Raw genomic sequence first — 22,674 nt, forward strand, 5'->3', positions numbered from 1 at the left:
TTAAGCATGGATGTCACTATGTTTTAATTTCGTCGGGGTATGATTTTTTTTTTTTTTTTTTTTTTTTGAAAATTGTGAAAATCAGCAAGTTTGCAAATAATTATATATCATACCCCGATGAAATTACGAAATAGTGCCATCAATGCTTGTTTTTTAGTTTTTTTCAGACTACATGATAAAATATTATGCATTTACACGTACGATTCCTTTTATTTTGAAAGTGATTATTTTTTCCAAATCACTACGCAACGTCAATGTTTCTTTTCTGACGTCGTCAAGATAACGGCGGGATTTTGCGCCATTTTCGTTTTTTTTTTTCCGTAGTGGTATGGAAAAAGATGTCGGCCAATCAGAAGGCCAGATATTTGTTTGAAAACAAAGCAATTAATTATTTAGTGATGAAAACGCAAAATAAATTGACGTTGTGGCGAAAACGGAGTTGAGAGATGAAATCGCGAAAATCAGTTGTTTTACAGTAAAGATGTTGTGCTGTTATTGTATAAACATTACATATCGCTGTCATTGTTGTGAAGGGTTCATTGTTGTATTCATATTTTTGATATGATGTTCACATGTTATGTTATATAGTTTAGTTGAAGTGTATGATACTCGTATATATCTACTTACAAAAGAGTATGTTTCTTTAATACCTCGACATGCGTTTTTCCTTATGATTTCGTAATTAAAATATTGACTTCCCGATAGTTTAAAGATACTCCCCCGCCGACGAATGGTATTTTTTCTCGCTCTCCCCTATATATAAAAACATGAGCAGACGAATCAGTATTTTTCTTCAGTTACAAAAGTTACTTTCTTTTATTGAAAAATTGAATTTTAATGAATTGCATTCCGAAAAAATGTCCATGACACTATACCCTAAGGTTTTTATATATTTTTTTTTATTTGGAATTAAGTACTTATTGCGCATGCACCAAAAGCAAAATGAATTATTCATATGCATTTTTGTGTTAATTACACATATAAATACGACTACACATTAATTATTGTTCAAATGTTGGGTATCGTTCAGGTTCTGTCGGCTGTTGAACATCTTTAAAGCAAATTCCGTTTGCCTCCTTCACAGGAAAACCACTTTGTTTTCTGGAAATGAAACTCAAATTTTTACCGAGAAATCAGTTATCATGTTAACGCGTCACGAGTTTGTATGTTATACAGCTTCAGGCGACATGAGTGCATGGCTCGAGATAAACCAGTACTACACCCGAGGTTGATAATAGTATTTATATTTATCGCATGATTAAATTTTGAGTTCAAAATATGTACATTGTAATATAACCCTATGCTGATTGAAATAGATTATTAATCTCACACCGGTTGATAGAGGATATGATACCATCCATACAATCATGCTTTGGTGACCCTTATGTGTCTTGTTCTCAATTCAAATCCATCCACATATCAACTAAAACCAATTATGTATCTACATGAAGGTATATTGTTTTGTGGGGCGAAATGACTGTAGACATGAAGACAAGTCAGCATGTGTTGCTAGTCGAACATTTACCAAATATCTGAGGCAGTGGTTGTGTTGGACGGTCACGAGTATGTCAACACTAATGAGATGTCGTTAGATCCTCATTGGAATAGAGCGAGAATAAGGATAATTAATTGAGCTTCTAACTGACTTTATCCTTCCTAATGCCTCCCTTGGCACCGCCTCACTTTTGGCCTTGAGTTGAGCGTTCGCTCCTGTGAGGAAGGCTCTGGGTTCTGTCCCCTGGCCGAGACACACCAAAGTCTGTAAAAGTGGTAGTTTCTGCTCCTGCTAAGCGCTCAGCATACATGGAGTGGGACGACTGGTTCGCCCGTTGTCAATATAATGTGACCGGGTGGGGTGTGTTGCTTTATGTCTTCGGTGGCCTGCTTCAGTGATATAGCACTATAAAAAGGACAACAGTTCCACTATACAAGAAGACATTACATGAATATACCGCAGTCTCCCAAAACACTCACCTATCACAACATACACGCAACACACAGCATACATGGGAGGCCGCCCTTACATGACCATAGCTGTTAATAGGACGTTAATTAATCAAACATACAAAAAAACTACTAGTCTTAAGATAACGTAATGTCTAAACAGTAATATTGGATTGATCGACTATCTGTGTTTGCCTATGTATGAGGGAACCAAATGATTTACGACAATAAAACATTAGTTTCAGCCAAGGTGAATGCCTGATCTTTGAGCGATAATTTCTAGTCATCTCGCCTGTTAATTAAATGCTTTGAAGATCCAGCACTTTCTGTTTAAAACGAGCAAAGAGGATATTTACCCAAATATATTTTGTATATTAATAAGGTTGTCCGATTACATGTTCATGTCAAATGCATAATCTTCATGTTTATAGAACACTCAGAATAAACGAGTTTATAGAACTCAGAGAATAAGTGAGTTTGTAAGTCACTAAAAATAAGTGAGCTTATTGAACGCTCAGAATAAGTGAGTTTGTATGTCACTTAGAATAAGTGAGCTTATTGACCGCTCAGAATAAGTGAGTTTATAAAACACTTAGAATAAGTGAGTTTATAGAACTCACAGAATAAGTGAGTTTGTGGAACAATCATGACGTAATCATTCCGTGCTTGTTGATATACCAATTACCAACAGTTTTTTTTTTAATTTTGTAGTTTTTATTCCTGTTGAAGCATTTAATTTTACTATGTAATATTGTGTATTATATACAGCTGTGTCGTTAATAATAAACTTAATACAAAACAACTATGTCTTTTTCTTCCCTCAACGCTGCTTTTTATTCAATTTTGCTTTATTTGTACTTCATACACGTTAATTGAGCCTTTACCTTCAGTCAGAAAGTTTAACCTTTGACCTGATACCTCCAAATCTTCTGTTTCATCATGTATTTACGTCATATTGAATGCTAGTTTGACAACAAAAACAATGTATCCATCATTAGAATTACCGTACTTGATGTATATCATGTATTTGTGACCGCCCACTGGAATAGGATACGATAGGACTGTGTTATCTCTACACAAAGTGTGATAGAGTGCACAGTCTGGGGTTAGATGTAAGTATATGATTAAGTTATGTTAATTCTTTGTTTGTGACAATATAATATCTAAGAACACTATTAGATATACGACTGTCGTCAATATTATTCTATAATTTAAAGATTCGGTAGAAGTAAGAAAATCCAGGCGATATTTGACTCAATAGTGTGAGTGTGTTTAATTATGATAAAGCCACGTGTTCAAACAGACTTCCATTATCTATTTGAATATAGATATAGGTATTAAAATGAACAAACACTCACGGAGTCTAAACAAATAGTTAACTCTACCATTAAATGTATAATTATGCAACATGACAAGTGGAATGATTCGACCTGATGTTGTTTTTTCATTATTTTAAGTCACAAATGTAGAAAAAATAGGCCATATGGTTAGAAATCATTAAAATCTTATTTGTATGACACTTTATCAACAAAAGTCTCAATACAGGTTTAGATGGAATGAAGTCGCTTTATAATTACTAATAATACTAAAGTTGGCCAATTAAGCAAATATCCGTATTTTTCTGATTTTTGTGGGTCTTGGAAAAACACTTCCAAATTCTTACTTGTGACGACTTTGAAGAAAAAAAATTGTTGCAGTTATTTTGGAGTAAAATCTTTATTAGACTATACTGTAAAAATGTGAAATGAGGTTGTAGACCACTTATTTGCTCCTTATCCCGAAACTGGAAAACACCACAGGCTATAAAAGTGCTAGTTTCTGCTCCTATATAACGTTCAGCGTAAAAGGTGTAAGCCTGGTATGCCCGTTGTGAGTTTAATACAACCGGGTGTGATGTGCTGTCCGATGTCTCTGACGGTACACTGCAGTAAGATAGCACTGTATAATAAGTTCCCAATAATGCAAAGATATACATCTTTAACTGATGTTTTTATGCTTTAGGACTAAGATGCCAGCCCTAAGAGTATGTGCGGTGTTACTATTGGTTCTTAAGCTTGTGGTCAGTCAACAGCCCACTCCCGGGTCGTGTCATACCGTTACTGTAAGTAAACACTAAATAACGTCTACATATGAAATAAATAGGTAATTCATAATAATCATACTGTGTAGTTGATAACATACCACAGTCTACCAAAACACGCATCTCACACTACATACACGGTACACACTGCATAGGATTCCATCCTTAACTGTCCGGTTGTTAATAGAACGATAATCAATCAATCAAACAAACAAACAAAAAACCAATTTCGATGACTAATGTTGTGATCTTGTGAATAATAAAAGTGTATTAAAACAATAATAACATAATATGGTTTATATAGGGGGTCTTAGAAGGATTTGCACATCAAACTAATGCAATATTTCCGGAGTAATCTAAGATTCATTTCACTATTTTACCGTCCGGCGCAATGATATTCAACTAACATGCGGTCATTAGGACGACGGCGGGAAACATAAAACGACCCGCTTTATAAAAATTAACATTTAATCTTAATTGTTCAGAAGGTGATCATAAGTTTAAAGGTAAGCTTATAACTTATCTACAAAATTATCAATCTCTTTTTACATCCTCATTTTAGGTAGTGGGTCTTTAAAATTCGCAAAAGGTTTCGTTCAACGAAAAAATACCGCTTGTACACATTGTTTTTACTGTCATTATTTTTACTTTATGACATTTGTTTCATTAAAGTTCCTGTCAAATGCTATGTTTCCAGACATGTCAGTTGAAGCATGTTATTTTTTTTACATTTTACGTTAAAGATGACAATGCAAGTTCAAAACGTTCATGTTGAGAATAAACATATCTTTCACGTGGTTTGCTGATGACTCCAAAATATTTTTTATTAAAGTGACAAGAAGGCACAGCACGAATATACTGCAGTCTCCTAAAACACGCACTCGCACTTCATATACACCACATATATGGGAGGCCGTCCTTAAATGACTGGCTGTTAATGGGACATTAATTTAATCCAACAAACAATCCAACATATCGACCATCATTGGTAAGGAAGTTGGTTTGGGGCTATCATTAACCATTGTTGGTATAGGTGGGTATCAATAAAGCACACTTGTAAAACCGGTTTTCATTTCAACATTGAACACACACAATGCATCGTACCCGATACATTCACAATGCAATCGCCTGATAAAGTGCCATTGACGTGTAAATTATCAATACTTAAATCAACAACAGCCGAAAAATACGTCCGATATAATAGATACGAACATTACGTAATATGCACATATATAATGTAATCGGTTTGGAAGAAACTTGTTTAATCTTAACACGGATGTTATTAGCTTGCATTGTCAGCTTAACCTCTGAGAATTCAATATTTTCCTGTATTAAACTTTTTTTCCTCGTTTAGATTTTCGCAAGAGCTCCACTAAACAAGAAACACAACACGAACATACCACAGCCTCTCACAACACGCACTTCACACACGCAAGACATATACGACATACATATGAGTTCGTCCATAAATGACCCTGTATGTTAATAGGACGTATATATATAATACACCAAACCAATATAAATAGATTATTGGCGATAGTGATATTTTCTAAGAAAACATATTTATTTCAAAACACTACTTTACTAGCAAAAGTCAAGAAAATGGAATGAATGTTAAATATATTTAATGCAGACGAAACCTATTTAAAAATCTATATTATCAGGAAAACTGAGTACATTGAATTTAATTTTTCCCGTCATGTATGTGTTGTAACATGATTAAGGCCTGTTGAATGCTCTTACTATTCTATTGCTTTTGTAAGATTGTGATTACCCTACGCCATGTACCAATGTATGCATTGTGATGTCTTACTAAGTTTATGATAATGGTAAACATACACATTCGTGTGACTATCCTGTATTTAGTATATACCTATCCGAACTAACCGGATACGGAAGTATGTTTGTATTCTGTACACATGCGCAGTTGAATAAACGTGGTAGCCATGATGCTGTGAACCTTCGATGGTGTTGATTTCTATGTTTGGTTCAATCCGTCCTTAAATGGGTATTTAACTCACGTAACAAACACTACAAATTTGGCGACGAGGATGTAAAACCCCAATGTGATGGCGCAGGCAGTTAATTTAACGGATTTGGGCTGTATTTCCAAATTCGACACGACTCAAATTTCCACGTTGGGATATCGATGGGAAAAATGGATGCGGTCATTTGAACTTTACGCTACAGGCAAAGGAGTGGACAATGCGGTACAAAAACAGGCATTATTATTACACTGTGCAGGTCCGGCGGTGCAAGACATATTTTACACCTTGGAGGTTAGAGCGCCGGGTGAAGGAGAAAACGTGTATACCGTTACCAAAGACGTGTTGTTAAGACATTTCAGGCCTCAAGTGAACGAGACATTCGAAAGGTCTCAATTCAGGGCCATGTCACAAGATCCAGCGGAATCGATTGAACAATTCATCACAAGGCTACGTGAAAAAGGTCAGTTCTGTAATTTCATAGACATGAATGAGATGATTCGTGACCAAATCATTGAGAAATGTAGTTCGAGTCGTCTAAGGAGGAAGCTACTCGAAAGACGTAACGTTACTCTCGATCAAATACGAGAACTAGCAAACGCATTTGAAGCGGCGCAAAGGGAGGCAACTTCAATGGAAACGCATGAAACGGTACGGAAAGTTAGTGCAAAAGATACCGAAAAGAAACGTCAAAGGTCTGGGTACCAGTCTTAAAAATCTGAGAATAGCAGAACGTGTTTTGCATGTGGTTATTCTGGACACCTAAAATCTGATCCATCCTGCCCTGCTAAGACTAGGAAGTGTAACCAGTGTAAAAAAAGTTGGACATTTCGCTTCGCGATGTAAAACTAAATCAAAACAACACAACCATACTCGTGTGAAGCAAGTTGACGCTGATGATGACTCTAACGATGAATTTCTATTCAGTATTGATGCAGGTGATGATGACAGTTACATAAATTTAGAACTGGGAGGCGTCAAAGCAAAATTCGTGATTGACTCTGGTGCAGGTGTTAATGTGCTAGACCAACAGTATTGGGACCAGCTGAAAAGGAACAACATCAAGGTACGTGACCAGAAAATCAAACCAAGTAAGAGGTTATTTGCATATGGGATCGACGTTCCATTAACTGTAGTAGGAAGTTTTGTAGCAGAGGTCAAGGAACCAGAATCTGGTGTTCAAAAGACAGCCGAGTTCTTTTGTTATTAAGGAAAAAGGAAAGGCGTTGATGGGGAAAGGAACAGCTAAAGATCTGGGAATACTCCGATTAGGACCAGAAAAGGTGACTGTAAGCTCAATTCGAGAAAAGTACCCAAGTGTTTTTGAGGGTATTGGAAAGCTTAATGACTATCAACTAAAGCTACCTATTGATAAAACTGTGAAACCAGTTGTGCAAGCTGGTAGGAGGATGGCGTATTCGTTAAGGGAGAAGGTTGAGAAAAAACTGGACGAGCTTGTACGCGGAGATGTCATCGAACAAGTGACAGGTCCCACTGAATGGGTGTCACCAGTTGTTATTGTACCCAAGTCGAATGGAGATATCCGACTATGCGTCGATATGCGAGTCGCGAACACGGCAATCATTCGTGAAAGGTATCAGATACCAACAGTCGACGAAATCCTACAAGAATTAAACGGAAGCGTTATTTTCACGAAACTCGACATTGCCCAAGCTTACCACCAAATTGAACTTGATAAGGGATCAAGGGGAATAAATGCGTTCATGACCCACAAAGGTGTCTTCCAGTATAAACGGTTGATGTTTGGTATCAGCTGTGCTCCGGAAATGTACAATCGCATTATAATGCAGCTTCTCGACAAATGTGACGGAGTACACAGCATTTTCGACGATATTGTGGTACATGGGGCTACTCAGGAGGAACATGATCACCGTCTCAACAAGGCATTATCTGTTATCCAGGAGAGGGGCCTCACACTGAACTATGACAAGTGCAAGTTTAACCTACCTGAAGTAGAGTTTATGGGACATATTTTGTCAGGACGTGGTATAGGACTTGCGAATGAAAAAGTGAAAGCAGTACAGGAAGCTCGACGTCCAGAAACTGTGTCGGAAATGAGGAGTTTCCTTGGTCTCGTCAATTTCAGTGGAAGATTTATTCCCGACTTAGCAACAGTAGCTGAACCGTTACGGAAGTTGACCAAAAAGAGTGAACCGTTTGAGTGGACGACTGACCAGGAAACAGCATTTCAGATTTTGAAAAAGAGACTTTCTAGTGCAGAAACACTGGGTTACTTTGACTTAAATGCTAAAACCCAAGTTATAGCAGATGCTAGTCCTGTTGGACTCGGAGGCGTGCTCGTACAGGAGAAAGATGGACAGAGCCGTGAAATCTGCTATGCAAGTCGTAGTCTGACGAATGTGGAGAGGAGATATTCCCAAACGGAGAAAGAAGCTCTCGCGTTGGTGTGGGCATGTAAACGTTTTCACTTGTATATCTACGGTACAGATTTTGAGTTACTGACTGATCACAAACCACTTCAGTATATATTCACTCCGAAATCAAAACCATGTGCTAGAGTTGAACGTTGGGTGCTACGGTTGCAACCCTATAGGTACACCGTACGACATATACCAGGACCCAAAAACATTGCAGACTCGTTATCTCGATTGTTGACAAGGGATCCAGAGTCTATGGTGAAAACTCGAGACAAAACCGAGGAATATGTCAACTTTGTCGCGGAGTCTAGCGTGCCTACAGCCATGACCCTTCGCGAGATGGAGTTAGAATCTCAGAAAGATTCTGAATTAGACAACATCAGACAGTGTATGTTGTCAGGGAAATGGGACAAAATTAAACACAAAGACTACATTTTGGTCAGACATGAACTTTCGTGTGTAAACAATTTAGTACTGCGGGGTACAAGGATTGTTGTACCTACCTTATTGAGGGAGAGAGTGCTCGACATAGGTCATGAAGGACACCCAGGCATAGTGTTAATGAAACAGAGACTACGTTCTAAAGTATGGTGGCCCAAAATGGATCGTGATATTGAGAACTACTGTAAGACGTGCTACGGATGTCAGCTTGTCAGTAATCCGTCGAAACCTGAACCAATGGTGAGAACCGAGTTTCCCTCAGGACCGTGGCAAGATATCGCGATAGACTATCTTGGACCCCTACCGTCTGGCGACAATTTACTTGTCGTAGTAGATTTTTACTCAAGATGGGTAGAAGTCAACATATGCAAATCAACGACAGCAGAGAAAACAGTCTCCAGTCTTAAGAAACTATTTAGTTCATTTGGTAATCCGGTCAGTGTTACATCAGATAACGGACCCCAGTTCCGTAGTGAGGTATTTCAGTCATTCCTAGAAAAGAATGGAATCGAACATCGACGTGTCACTCCTCTATGGCCTCAAGCTAACGGGGAAGTGGAAAGACAGAACAGGTCAATTTTGAAACGGATAAGAATCGCACATGCTCAAAAGCAAGACTGGAAGGAGGATCTACAAACTTATCTAATGATGTATCGTGCTACACCACATTCGACTACAGGAATAAGCCCAGCAGAGCTTATGTACGGGAGGAGACTTCGTACGAAACTACCTGACCTCGATTACAGATCAATGGATATCGACATTGCCATTCGGGATCGAGACAGCGAAAGGAAGGAAAAAGGAAAGATGTACGGAGACGAGAAACGCAAGGCAAAGGAAAGTGAAATCTGTGTTGGCGATAAAGTGTTATTAAAGAAAGATCGTGAAAATAAGTTAGATTCAGTGTTTCATCCAAATCCTGTGAAAGTTGTGGCCAAATATGGCAATTGTGTGAAAATCCAGACCCAGAAAGGTCAGGAATATAAGAGAAATATCACTAGTGTCAAAAAGTTCTTTGAGAAGGAGAAAAGTGTGCTGAATTCGAAAACGGATAAGCAAAATGTGGATGAGCCACGTGAGAAGGATTTTGACCTTCCTCAAGGTCATGATTCGGAACAAGAAGTTCATCGCTACAACTCGGGCAACTTACCAGAGGAAAACTCAATTCAGGAACAGGAAGAAACGACGTTAGATACCGACGCCGACCTAGGTATTGGTGACGACAACTCCAGGGGCGTCGTACCACTTCGACGATCAGCGCGCACCACACAAGGACAGTTGCCAACGAGATTTAAAGACTATGTAAAATAATCTTGTGAATATGAACTACACATGATAACTGATTTAATTTCTGGAATTCATATCAAACAGATATGTGAAAAATAGGTTTTATAGAACTGTGATAAATGACAGACAGTAAAAAGGAATAAAGTCGTGGAATAGGTGAAAAGTTAAAATATGTTTATTTGAAGCAGATAATTCAAATATTGGTAAAATTATTTTATTGACTTTTAAATGGTTTATGTGATTAATCAAAACAGTTTTATCAATAATGTTATGACATTAATTTCAAAGTTTACATGGTAATATTTTGAGTGCTGAAATGTGATATGAAGGTTCTTTCATTTAAAAGAAAAAAGAAAGGGATTGTGATGTCTTACTAAGTTTATGATAATGGTAAACATACACATTCGTGTGACTATCCTGTATTTAGTATATACCTATCCGAACTAACCGGATACGGAAGTATGTTTGTATTCTGTACACATGCGCAGTTGAATAAACGTGGTAGCCATGATGCTGTGAACCTTCGATGGTGTTGATTTCTATGTTTGGTTCAATCCGTCCTTAAATGGGTATTTAACTCACGTAACAAACACTACATGCATTATAAATACAATCATGTATGTGAACTCTTGTAACAATAAACTTTGAACTTTGTAAGTCATTTTATCAGTAGAGGTAAACACGAAAAAAGTGCCAATCCCATTGTCACATTGATAACATGATAACATTCCCAAATATAAAAACAAAAATAAATATATAAATGAAAAAGCCGGTCTGGTATCTTGGCGATTTCGCGGGACATCGCTTTGATCACGACAATTTGATCCGCGAATTATTGAAGATGCTCCACTGCTCGGTATTGTGTCTCTATCAAAAATGGAGCAGACGAATTAGTATTTTTCTTCAGTTACAAAAGTTACTTACTTTACACCATTACCACCAATGAAAAGTTTGAGCTTCTAATTTTACTTCAAGATAAAAATATTGCATATTATTAATTGCGTCCCAAAAAAACTCCGATGGCACAATGTCCTTTATGGAATGAAGTACTGATTGCGCTTGCACCAAAGGCAAAATCAATTATCTTATACTATTGTTTGTGTTCATTAAACATATATATACACGATTAAACACAAATAATTGTTCAAATGATGAGTGCTGTTTATGCTCTGTTGGCGGTGAAACATCTTTAACAAATGGTTGAATCATATATATTATATTGCGAACATCTCGTTTATAGATGAAATCGTGAAGAGGGTGTCCTGCGCGAGAAAAACTGGCTATACGGTAACTCCACCGTGGCTGGTCCTGAGTCCATGTTGAAAAATAAGGGCGATAAAGTCTAGATTATAAGTTATAACCTCCATCTTAACATCAATCACCCAAACCAACAATCTCAAAAAAATCAAGCAAAACGTACAAAATATAATCTTCGGGATACTCATTTTTTCATGTTTGTAATTAAACACCAAATTTAACAAAGCAAACTTTGAAGAATCTAATTTCCTTGATACTTGACTTCTTGCATCATTAACGATAACAATTTAATATATATTTCATTGTTACAGGTACCATTGTGTAACACGCTGCCGTACAGAGCCTTTTTGCCGAATAGATTTTCACACCGCAGTATGGAGGATGCTGGATTGGAAATACATCAGTTTTATCCTTTGGTGAAGGTTCAGTGTAGCCCAGCTCTAAAGCCGTTCTTATGTGCTACATATTTCCCACAATGCAGTCCAAGAGGTGGCGGAATCGAGGCATGCGCATCACTGTGTAGACAGGCAAGGCAGGGTTGTGAGGGACTTCTGAATAGATTCGGATTCCAATGGCCAGAGTCACTGAACTGTTCAACATTTTCGGAAAGTTACAGGTGTTTGACAATGGAAGATATTGGCCCAATGTAATTACATATTCATAAATAATTCCTTCTTGATTTTTGTACTATGATCATAACAAAAAAAAAACTACGTATTTTTTACTTTCAATCCAATGCCATAGAATCTATCATTCTTCAAAATCTAATGTTTACATTTTATGACCCATTCTTACATATTGCAAAATTATCTATCTTACGGGAAGTTATGCATTGTGACGTCATTGTTTTCTGTGCGAAATTACGTCGTTTTCTTTGACGTCACAATCGATATCTACCCAAAGAACAGATGACTATATGATATGGAAAGTCAAGAAATTTTCTTCTTGTCGCAACAGCTGTATTTCATAATCGTTTGAAGCAATATATGTAATGGTAACATTTGTAATTCAACATGGTCATAATTTTAATTTAAGAATGAAGTGTATTTCGTGGAACGGTAATGCATCACACTGTTATGCTTAATAATCCTACAGTCATATCAATATCAGATAAAGTTAAGATGTAACGGATTGCAATAAAACTTATAGCTATAGAAATCACATTTAATGGTTTGGTTCGATTTATTATATGAACGTCCTATTAACATCCAGGGTCATTTTAGGACGGCCCCAGTGTATGTTGTGTATTGTGTGAATAACGTGCGAGGTGCTTGTGTTGGGAGACTGTAAACGTGATATTTTCGTATTGCATCTTCTTGTTAAGTATAGTGGGATAACACTTCAGCATACCGCCTAAAACGCCAAGCAACACACGCCACCCGGTCATATAAAACTGACAGCGGGCGAAACATTCGTTCCTCACCCTTCAAAAGATACAATAACTACCACTTTTAGAGATAAAGGTGTGTCTCGGCCAGGGTACAAAAACACAAATTCTCCCCCATTTGACAGAGATATCTACACTTCCGGTGGGGATATGATTTCTCTGTCTTACCCGGAAGTTGTAAAACGTCATATCCAAATAAACATTAACATTTGCAGTCCCATTGACTATCAATATCACTTTTGACCTCAACTTCGTGGTTCATGCACGTACTGACCTAATGATCCTTGCAATCGGAAGTCCACCTGCCTTTACATATTTCGTTGATGTTTATGCGGTCATGTGGTATAACGATGTCTTGATATGGAAATTAAATTTAAAGATTTAAGTTAAAGTAAGCTATATATAGTATGATTGACCAGTGTGAATATTCTTCAGGCACATATTTCAGAAATACATTTGATACGTCGTGTATATGTCCCCAGGCCATAACATGACAGATTTGTCAGTTTTACATGTGCGATTAAATGTTAGTGTCTGGTCAGATGTGACATATACATGTAATATGTAATAACCTTAATATGTTGTATTGACAAGTATTTCCATGTCGTATCTATTCTGACAAACTTGTACACGTAGGCACATATTCACATAGGTTATAAAAAGGCCTGACAGAGAGAGACTTGGGGAGTCTTAGAGAGTCTCAGGTCTGCACCACTCCCTCGGGAGTACGGTCCCACTTGGGATTCAAGATGCTTACACGTATATTGTAAGTTGAACTGTATATTGAAATGTAAATATGCATCACAGGATGAAATAAAATGTCGACAGAAATTTGGAGTCCTCCTTCTTCAATTACAACACAACATCGACATGAACCTCACAGACGATGTGCCAACAACCAACATCAAGCCATCATCATATATCATCAAACTTGAAAATATTATAGTCAAAAGACTTTTTCTAAATGGCTCTGATACAATATATGTAAAAACTATCTCCAATTTGATAGTGTCATTAAATAAATACTTTTATTCGTATTGAAATCACGTTTTGTAGTTTTTAACATTTTGGGGAAAATTACATGGCTAGGAAAAGAGTCATCCCTGCTTAAGCGAAGGAAAGGGAAATAACTTCCCTCGGAGCAGATTTACAACAGTCGAACCCATTGCAAGCCTCGGGTTAGCCAGTCGTGAATCTCCTCCTCGGGTATAGAATTCTCTGTTCTTCCCTCAAGGTAGGGACATATACTCTAAGTGTACCTTAAGGGAGAGAGCACTAAACTGAAGACCAAAAGTGAGGCGTTGTCCAGAGAGACATGAGGAAGAAGAAAGTTAGTTAGGAAGAGAAAAAAGAAAGATACAATCCTAAATTAAGTCGCCTTTTACGATCATGCAATATGGATAGCAGATATAATAAATTTAGCGGAGGTTAAACAAAGATGAACCAGTACTACTACAATTGCTGATAATATTACATGCATACATGTATCTGATATGTACTATTAAGATTCTTTCACATGTGGATATGAAAGATACGAATTTTCTACCCGAGGATCACAAAATGTTGTAAAACCCAAAGCTTGAAAAGGGTTTTACAAGATTTTGTATCCACATATGAAAGGTATTTTTCTCTCATACCTCGACGTTTTATTGCGATTTTATTGCTATAATTCTCCGCCATTTTGTGTTATTCCGTCTTTACATATTACACAGTTACCTCCCTTGCGGGTACGTATCTATTGTGACGTCATTATTTTTGTGGCCACAATTCACGTCGTTTTCCCGGAGGAGTATAACGTTACGCTCGCAAACACATGACGTCACAATAATACCTACACGCAAGGTCAGATAACTCTGTAATATGCAATACGGAATACTGTATGAATATTTGATATTTTACGTAAATAGATTAAAAACAGATAACGACAGTGTTATTTCCAGACAGGCAGTTGTTACTGATAAGACAAAAACGTCATATATACACAAGCCCTTCAGTAAACAAATATTCGCACATCATATTGTAAATATGTAAACGACTTTTATTTACTACTTGTATCATTGATACGGGGATTGTGTTTGATTTAATTTAAATAAAGTAAATACAATCTATTGTGACAATACATTGATTGTATTCTGTTTTGTTGAAGATTGCTATGAGTTAAAATACCTATAGATTTTAACCCCTTATTGACAGTAATTCTATGCTGGGTAATCTAAAAATGATAACCTTTACTCTGTTATACGTCGTATTTAATAGTAAATGTCACTTAAGAGCGTGAGAGGTATTGAAGATAGATGAAAGAAGGGGTACGAGGAGAGAACGCAAACCATCTAATCAGGTGGCAGCTGCCTCCTCCAGGTTTTGAATTCGCGAGCAAGAGGTATTTGTAGAAATCTATCCAAACATTTGGACCATGCAGCCACCGCAGCCCCTATAAATGTAACGTCATTTTACCCAAATTGATACCAATACACGCATATTTCTCTTATATGACATTTGTTGCTTGGTGTGTTTCACTTTCTTCTTTTTTGTTCAGGAGAAATGCATACAAACTTTAGTTTGGTGCTTTGTTTTTGTTATTACAGTGCTTATTGTTACTGTTAGAACGATTAACAGCATGTGTCGAAACTTCTAGTTTTGTCACATGATGCGTACCCAAATTGATACCCAGCAAGAAAAAATGTATAAATGTAAGAAAAATCAATATATATGGATTTTTGTGATTTAACTATATAAAGGGGATGTAGTTGTGGTTATTAGACTGAGTTATACTGAATATGATAACATACTGTAAAATTTGTACAAGAGTTTTCACAACAGTACCTGCGCTAATTCAGTAGCCCCGTAAGACCACGTAATGACTTGTGTCATATTTTAATGATTTACATTCAGTTTTCTGTGGCATTCACCTAAGCCTATATTGTTCCAATATCTTATATATACATGTATATCATAGGAAAACTATCAATTATTTTAAATATTGTTAAAAATTTCAATGTAAAAATACTACAAACAAAATGGATCAATCAAGTTACAAGATACTAGCCACATTTCTAGGGATCCACACGTCTCAGACCAAGTTATCGATTTTAAATTTATATTTCAGAGAAAATAACAGAAATAGTTGCATCAAACAAAGCATAATTATCAATAAATGATTTGGTGTCATCACTGAGAAATGAGGTAAACTTTATCAAAACAAATATTTCAGCTATTTTCTCAATTAGGGTATCAATTTGAGTACAGTATCAATTTGGGTACAATGACGTTATATGTATTACTGTGGCATTTTGAAGGATAAATGATTTGATCACCCATCTCCTAAGTAGTAGCTCTTGATTCTATCCTGACGTTCAATGATATCATAAGTGATTAAAGTTAGCATTGTGTGTTTTCTATTTGAATTTCCTGTTTGTAAAGTAATACCGTACAACATTTTTGTTTGACGGGAACAACATTTTCGCGATTTCATTGCTATGACCGCTAAAATTTGATCCGCGAAGTTTTCATAAATGGTCGAATCCTCGCGGAAATTTAAAATCGCTTAAATTCGATTTTCTCGTTCTAATATCCAATCGCAAAAAGATTGATCCGCAAAAACTAGTCGGTTAAACGTTTTACTGTCTCTTTCGGTTTTATTTACTTGGAATCCCAATCAAAGTATAAGGTTATTGAGGTGTTCATAGATTATTTTGCAATGGAGTTTTTTTTCCTTATTCATGTTTGTACATGCAATCGTATGTCATACATATAAGATATGATATCATGTTTATAAATACTATGTCTGTACATTAAAAGGTGCATTAGCTTCTATACTGTGATACTTCTCGGTGACCAAACGTAAGTAATGTTTTATCTGACAATGTATGTACATGTGTAATATATGATTAACATTGTCGACAGTAATGATAAAAGACATTTGTCTATAAGATCTGGGCCCTTTTTCGTGAACATTCCTTAAATTTAAGGAATCCTTTAACTTAAAATTCTCCATAGGGAAGCATTACAGATTTTAATGAATGCTCTTTTTTTGTAATCCTTTCCTATGGGGAAATTGAGGTTAAGGAATGTTCATGAAACTGGGCCCAAATATTGATAAATATATGAGAAAAATGTCAGAATGTCACAAAAATGAATTGATGGAAACAAGATCACATTTAATTCATTCAAATTTTCTAACCTTGAAAGGTTCGAGAATTAGAAAAATGATATGGAAAAAATATATTGAGTCGAAACACTATCTAATAACAACAGTTATATATATAACGTTAACACTGAGATTGTATTTCTATGACCTCGGCCACATAATACGCCCATATGCTATAATTGTTAAGCTGAACAGGAAATACTTATGGTGAATATCCTGGCGTACTGATATTTTGAATTTTGCCTTCTATATTCGATCTTTCCTAGAAAACAGAGCAGAATACTGTGGATAAGTTCATCTCTCATATCTACAGGTGTAATACTGGCTGGTATCAGACAATACACTCGTGTCGCTTGAGACTGTATTACATGGCTACCCATGCATTTCAGCCTCGTGACGTTATAGCGACAGCAAAATTAGTATTTTCTCGGTAAAATTTTAACAGATTAAAAAAAATATGCTGGTTTTGCTATGAAATATGCAAAAACGCTATTTCCGTTGAATATATCACGCAATTTCCGTGTATGGAGAATTGGCTTACAATAATTATCTATTATTTGAAAATTGCGGAATCGAATAGTTGTAAAACTGCAACAAAACGTCGAGGTATGAGAGCAAAATACTCTTCTATAGGTGGATATGAAAGATCACAAAATGTTGTTAACCCTCAGGAAGCTTCGGGTTTTACAACATTTTGTAACACTCGGGTAGAATTTGTCTATCCATCATGTCTACATTGTATGAAAGTCTTATTATATTGAAAGATGGGGTCAAAGGTTATCAGTGGTAAACGTATGTCTGTAGGCTATAAATCTTTAAATAAAATGAAAAATACTAAAAATAAAACTTCATGAAGTAAGTATGGAACAAGGAAGTAATTCTTACAGTCTACACAAAATATATTGTCGAATCCTAAGGGCATTCTGTCCCTTTAAAAGACAGGCACAAAACTAACACGGTCACATGATAAAGACTTAACAATTGATTTATGTGGATCTTGATAAAGGATGATAAATCTAACTTAATCGCAATAACATATATATATATATATACATGCATATGATAAATTTAAAGAAAAATCGTTACGGTCGAAATCTGTAAGAAATAAAAACAATAACGACTGACTAGTGAGCGCTTTCGCCCCATTCAAGGGTGCTCTTCAGACTGTTTATGTGAATATATATATTTCACGTATTGTAATTGAATGTATGAATCATTCTAATTACTACTTTCTCGGTACAATTTTGACATTTTTTCAGAAACTTTGCTGTATTTACTTTTAAAAAATGCTAACAATAGAATTTGCGTTGAAAATATCACGCAATTATCATGTAATGAAAAATTATTTGCATTCACATTTATTTTCGAATTCATTTAATAATGGCGGAAAGTCGTTGTAGTAAAATTGCAATTTACGCCGAAGTATGAGAGAAAAAAAACTCTAGGGATCACAAAATGTTGTAAAACCATTTTGTGACCCTCGGGTAGAATATCCCTATCCTTCATATCCACATATGAAAGAGTCTTATAATATTGAACGTCACGTGACCATGTATTATACAATGAAAATAGCGAAAAATCAAAGCATGTCTAATATTTTTTGTATATTTTTACAATCGCCATATTCATGTCAAGATCACAAATGACTCGATGTATATGCTTTTGTAAAATCAGATCCTGACAAGCTCACAATCAGTGGCAGTGCATGCTATAAACACTAGTAAACCTAATGTTATTGTTATTTAATTAATCTTCCAACCCTTATGGAGCTTTTTTCCTGAAGTAACCAGTGTCATCTAAATTCGAGTGTACCATGTTGACAGACAACATATCATCCACACCAACGGTGTCATTATTAAAACCACAACGTGGTACACAGGGTAAGAGAAAAAAAAAGAACCCTTCACTCTCTTTGTTGTGAGACAGGCCTCGTTTTCGATAACTTATACAGTGTGAACAATTCTATCAACCTCATCATAACCGGAAGTGTGAATATCTCTGTTAAGAAAAAGCCAGGTGTTCAGAAAGAGTTAGCGGTCTCTGATGTTATTCTATAACTGTAATGCGGGAACCAAACATGGAATTTATATTCAAATTAGTACTACTAATATTGCTTATATAAATGATAATTAATTATCTAGGTAAAATTGAAGGTCTTCGGTTTTTAAACTTTATCCTTTGCACCCGAGACAGGTACGATGGCCTCCAACGAAATCCCACTGCCAAAGGTGAGTATTTATCTTTCATAATCGATAACAAACTAAGATACATGCAACCAGTTTCAATGGGTATTAACACAAGTACGTGTAAAATATCTCTAGGCGACTATAATATTACATTACTGACAATTTCTTATATTACTTTATCAAGCATTAGTGTCTGTGTTTCTAAATGTACAACAATACGTCTACCATGTTAGGTACTGGGTAATAGGAAGGAAGATGAGTAATTGCAGTTTCAGTTCCTTTTTATAATAGATTGTTCTTTAATGAAGGCGTTCCTAGCGTTGTGGGTTGAAGATATTTTCTTAAAAATAGTTACTTTAAATGCCAACCACTGTGATTAAAAAGGATGTAATTATCTATAAAAATGTAGTATACTATTTATATTGTCCTGTACAGTAGCTGTATTAACTACAAAGTCCCCTTCCCCCGAAAAGAGATGCACAAGCAAGCACATCCGGCAACAAATGAAATGATATTAAATTAGACCAAATAACTAGTTCATATTTGGTTGCTTAGCTTTGTCTTATTGATATTCAGTATGTCAAACAGAATATTAAAGAGGTAATAATTTCTCACCCCATTTTCGCTCACAGGTATTTAAAGACCCAGTTCATGGAGAGATAGAACTTCATCCTCTTTGTGTTAAAATCATCGATACTCCGGAGTTCCAGAGATTGCGTTACATCAAGCAATTGGGAGGATGTTGCTATCTCTATCACGGCGCCACTCACACTCGCTTCGAACACTGTATTGGGTATGTCTGTTTTCTTGGCGTTTAAGGAACATGGCTAGCGCGTGGTACAGGTAACCCAACATTTAGCATTTATTCCGTTCTCAAAAGTAATAAATGTCTGCGTCAAAAAAACGTAATTTTCTCTATAACACGATAACACAAACATGACGTTAAAATCAATACCGCCCAAAAGTGACGATAAGGTTATATAAATACAGAATAGCTTCGGACTCCTGCAAAAAAAAATATGAAAAAAATTGACAGTTATCTTTATCTCTGTATACTACGGCTTCCCTCAATCATACTTTTAATATTATACAAACTAGCGCTTTTGTAAACGGCCATGAGTATTACTGAACGTTATCCAAATCACATGAATGAAGGATATACCGCAGTCTCCCAAAACACACACACACTTTTCATTCACATTACACACATGTTAAAATCAAAAGTGGTGTACAAAAACAACAATACGTTTCAGAAAGCGGAAATTGCAGTTAATGCTGTAAATAACTGTTAAATGGCGAAATCATAATAAGGAGGAACACCCTAGGATATATACAGAAATTCTTTGGATGTGTTTAATTCCGCATCAATAGAGGATTGTATCGTAATTTTGATAAAAAAATAATTGAATATTCCGGCAAGTTGTGTGTAGTGTGCTAACATAACTATGGGATTATGTGCAGAGACATATACTCACCCGTAATGTTTAACTCTCCCCTTATGCTACCTTTTACTGTCTTACATGTATAAGTGACTGTCTCATATTAGAATCACATATAAGACAGTAAAAGGTAATATATAGGACAGTTACTGGTAATGGTCCGGTAATCCAGGAGTTAAAGTACAGAAACAACAATATAGTAGATGACATCACAACTATGGTCTAATTATCTGTTTCATATTTTATATATTGTACGATTGTTCTAGGGCGAGGTCTCACAAATGATGTTACCAAAGAAGTTCAATGAAAAAGTTGCAAGAGTGTATTGCAAGTCGACCGATCCCGAACATGTGGAAAAGCTGCGAAAAATGGTTAATGAGTGGAGGAAGTGACTTGATTTTGCATCCGAACTTTTCCTAGATAGACGTATCGCTGTAGCAATTTAAAAGTCGATTCAATAGCCCGTTTTTCATACCATTACTCACTTTGTTGATTGGCTCAGAAATTTTTGGAATATGTGTTGATTAATGAAAAAATTGCAGTGTAATTAACATTTATCAATTAAGTGTGTTTCCTCAATCAACTCATTATTCTGCCTTTGGATCAAGATGTTTATTTGAATAACTCTATCAAATTTTTGGACTCTAATGGCGTAAATCTCTGTAGCAATGTCTAATCAATGACCACTTTGATACCTTCTTCGTGATGCGTATTTTGTATCATGATCATTATTTAAATAATGTGAAACCAAAATCAAAGACAAATCAAAGATTACTGATAGTTCATAAACAAGAAAGCCAATGTAGTGCATGCACCTGTTTATATACATTTAATTATCATTTATCCAAGGACTTTATAAAAAAAATCTGAAAATTACGGAAACAAATTGTGATTTTTAATGTGCTATATATTCGCCATTTTGAATGATATGAGCTTGAAATCTTGATCATTGTATATTCTGCGAGCATGCTTTTTCATATCCAACCTTCAAATCTTTTATATCGTAAATTTAGTTTTTGACCTTTAACCTGATCACGACCTTGACAAAGTCTGTGATAATAAATAAAAAAAGGTTGATTTTTTATGTCTGTGATCTTGACATTGAACTTTGACGTACAAATAGATCGTACGTTTCTATAACTCATAAACAACTATACATAACCTGTCCAAAGTTGGGCGTCGTAGCTTAATCATTTCATTCGTGAGCTACCGTGTAGACGGTTATAAAAGTTTGAAATAATAAAGAAAACATATTTATGATAACAGAACGAAATCAATAGGAATTTCAATCCGGTAAATGGTACATTATGTAAATATATAACCTAGATGTGTACTACGGAATACGGTATAATATATCTCTTCTTACTTATCAGTATGTTGTAAAAATTTACTTTGTTGTGTTTTAATAATGGATATTTTAGTTTTAAATCAGTTGTTCGTTATAAATGTACTAATTTATGATGGTTTCGTCTACTTTTTGAATACTAGTGAATGCACAATTTCAATTTACCTGCAAGCAATGAAATAAAATTATATTTTGCACGATTAAGACTTTGGTAATTTATTTTTAAAATCAAGAAGATTCCATGCATTCTAATTGTAATACTTTTTTTTTAGTAATGGATATACACGTATGAACAATCTATGTTCACATCATCATCCGACTAAAAGAAAACTTTTCATTTAACTATTTCGTATGCAGCAGATATTAACTATTCCAGAACACATGGTCTTATATTCGAAATTCTTTTTGAGATCATAACGAAACTTTTCGTCAGATTAAGATTACATGTATCGCCATTTACTGATTTATTATGCAAGGAATCTTGATGATTTTGATCCCTTCATCGGACAATGAATGACATTTGACACCTTCATCGGTCACTTGTTGTTATGTGACGCCTTCATTGGTCAATGAATGACATTTGACACCTTCATCGGTCATTAGTTGACATTTGACACCTTCATCTGTTACTGATAGACATTTTAAAAACTTCATCTGTCATTGAATGATATTTGACACCTTCATCGGTAAATGATTGATTTTATATCGGTCAATGAATGACATTTGACACCTTCATCGGTCACTGGTTGACATTTGATACCGTTTCAGACAACGTGT

General features: G+C 35.6%; 1 protein-coding gene and 1 long non-coding RNA gene across 4 annotated transcripts in view; both read left to right on the top strand.

The window, feature by feature from the left end:
- The first annotated feature begins 376 nt into the window (after nt 1–376).
- Nucleotides 377–11,745, top strand: LOC138310418 (uncharacterized). Its single transcript, XR_011206426.1, has 3 exons — nt 377–3,056; nt 3,946–4,045; nt 11,705–11,745. It is a non-coding gene; the product is annotated as an uncharacterized lncRNA (long non-coding RNA).
- Nucleotides 11,746–16,528: 4,783 nt separating this feature from the next.
- LOC138310279 (deoxynucleoside triphosphate triphosphohydrolase SAMHD1-like) overlaps nt 16,529–22,674 on the top strand; it is a 52,947-nt gene continuing 46,801 nt past the window's right edge. The window contains exons 1-3 of one of the 3 annotated variants that reach the window (XM_069251416.1): nt 16,529–16,620; nt 19,121–19,155; nt 19,746–19,906. In XM_069251416.1, coding sequence (XP_069107517.1) covers nt 19,126–19,155; nt 19,746–19,906 — 191 coding nt within the window. In that variant the 5' untranslated portion in view covers nt 16,529–16,620; nt 19,121–19,125. Of the gene's footprint in view, nt 16,621–18,323; nt 18,808–19,120; nt 19,156–19,745; nt 19,907–22,674 lie in introns of those variants that run through there. The other 2 variants (XM_069251414.1, XM_069251413.1) reach the window with 2 other exon arrangements.

Source organism: Argopecten irradians, chromosome 16 (genome assembly GCF_041381155.1).
Source record: "Argopecten irradians isolate NY chromosome 16, Ai_NY, whole genome shotgun sequence".
Taxonomy (NCBI): Eukaryota; Metazoa; Mollusca; class Bivalvia; order Pectinida; family Pectinidae; genus Argopecten; species Argopecten irradians.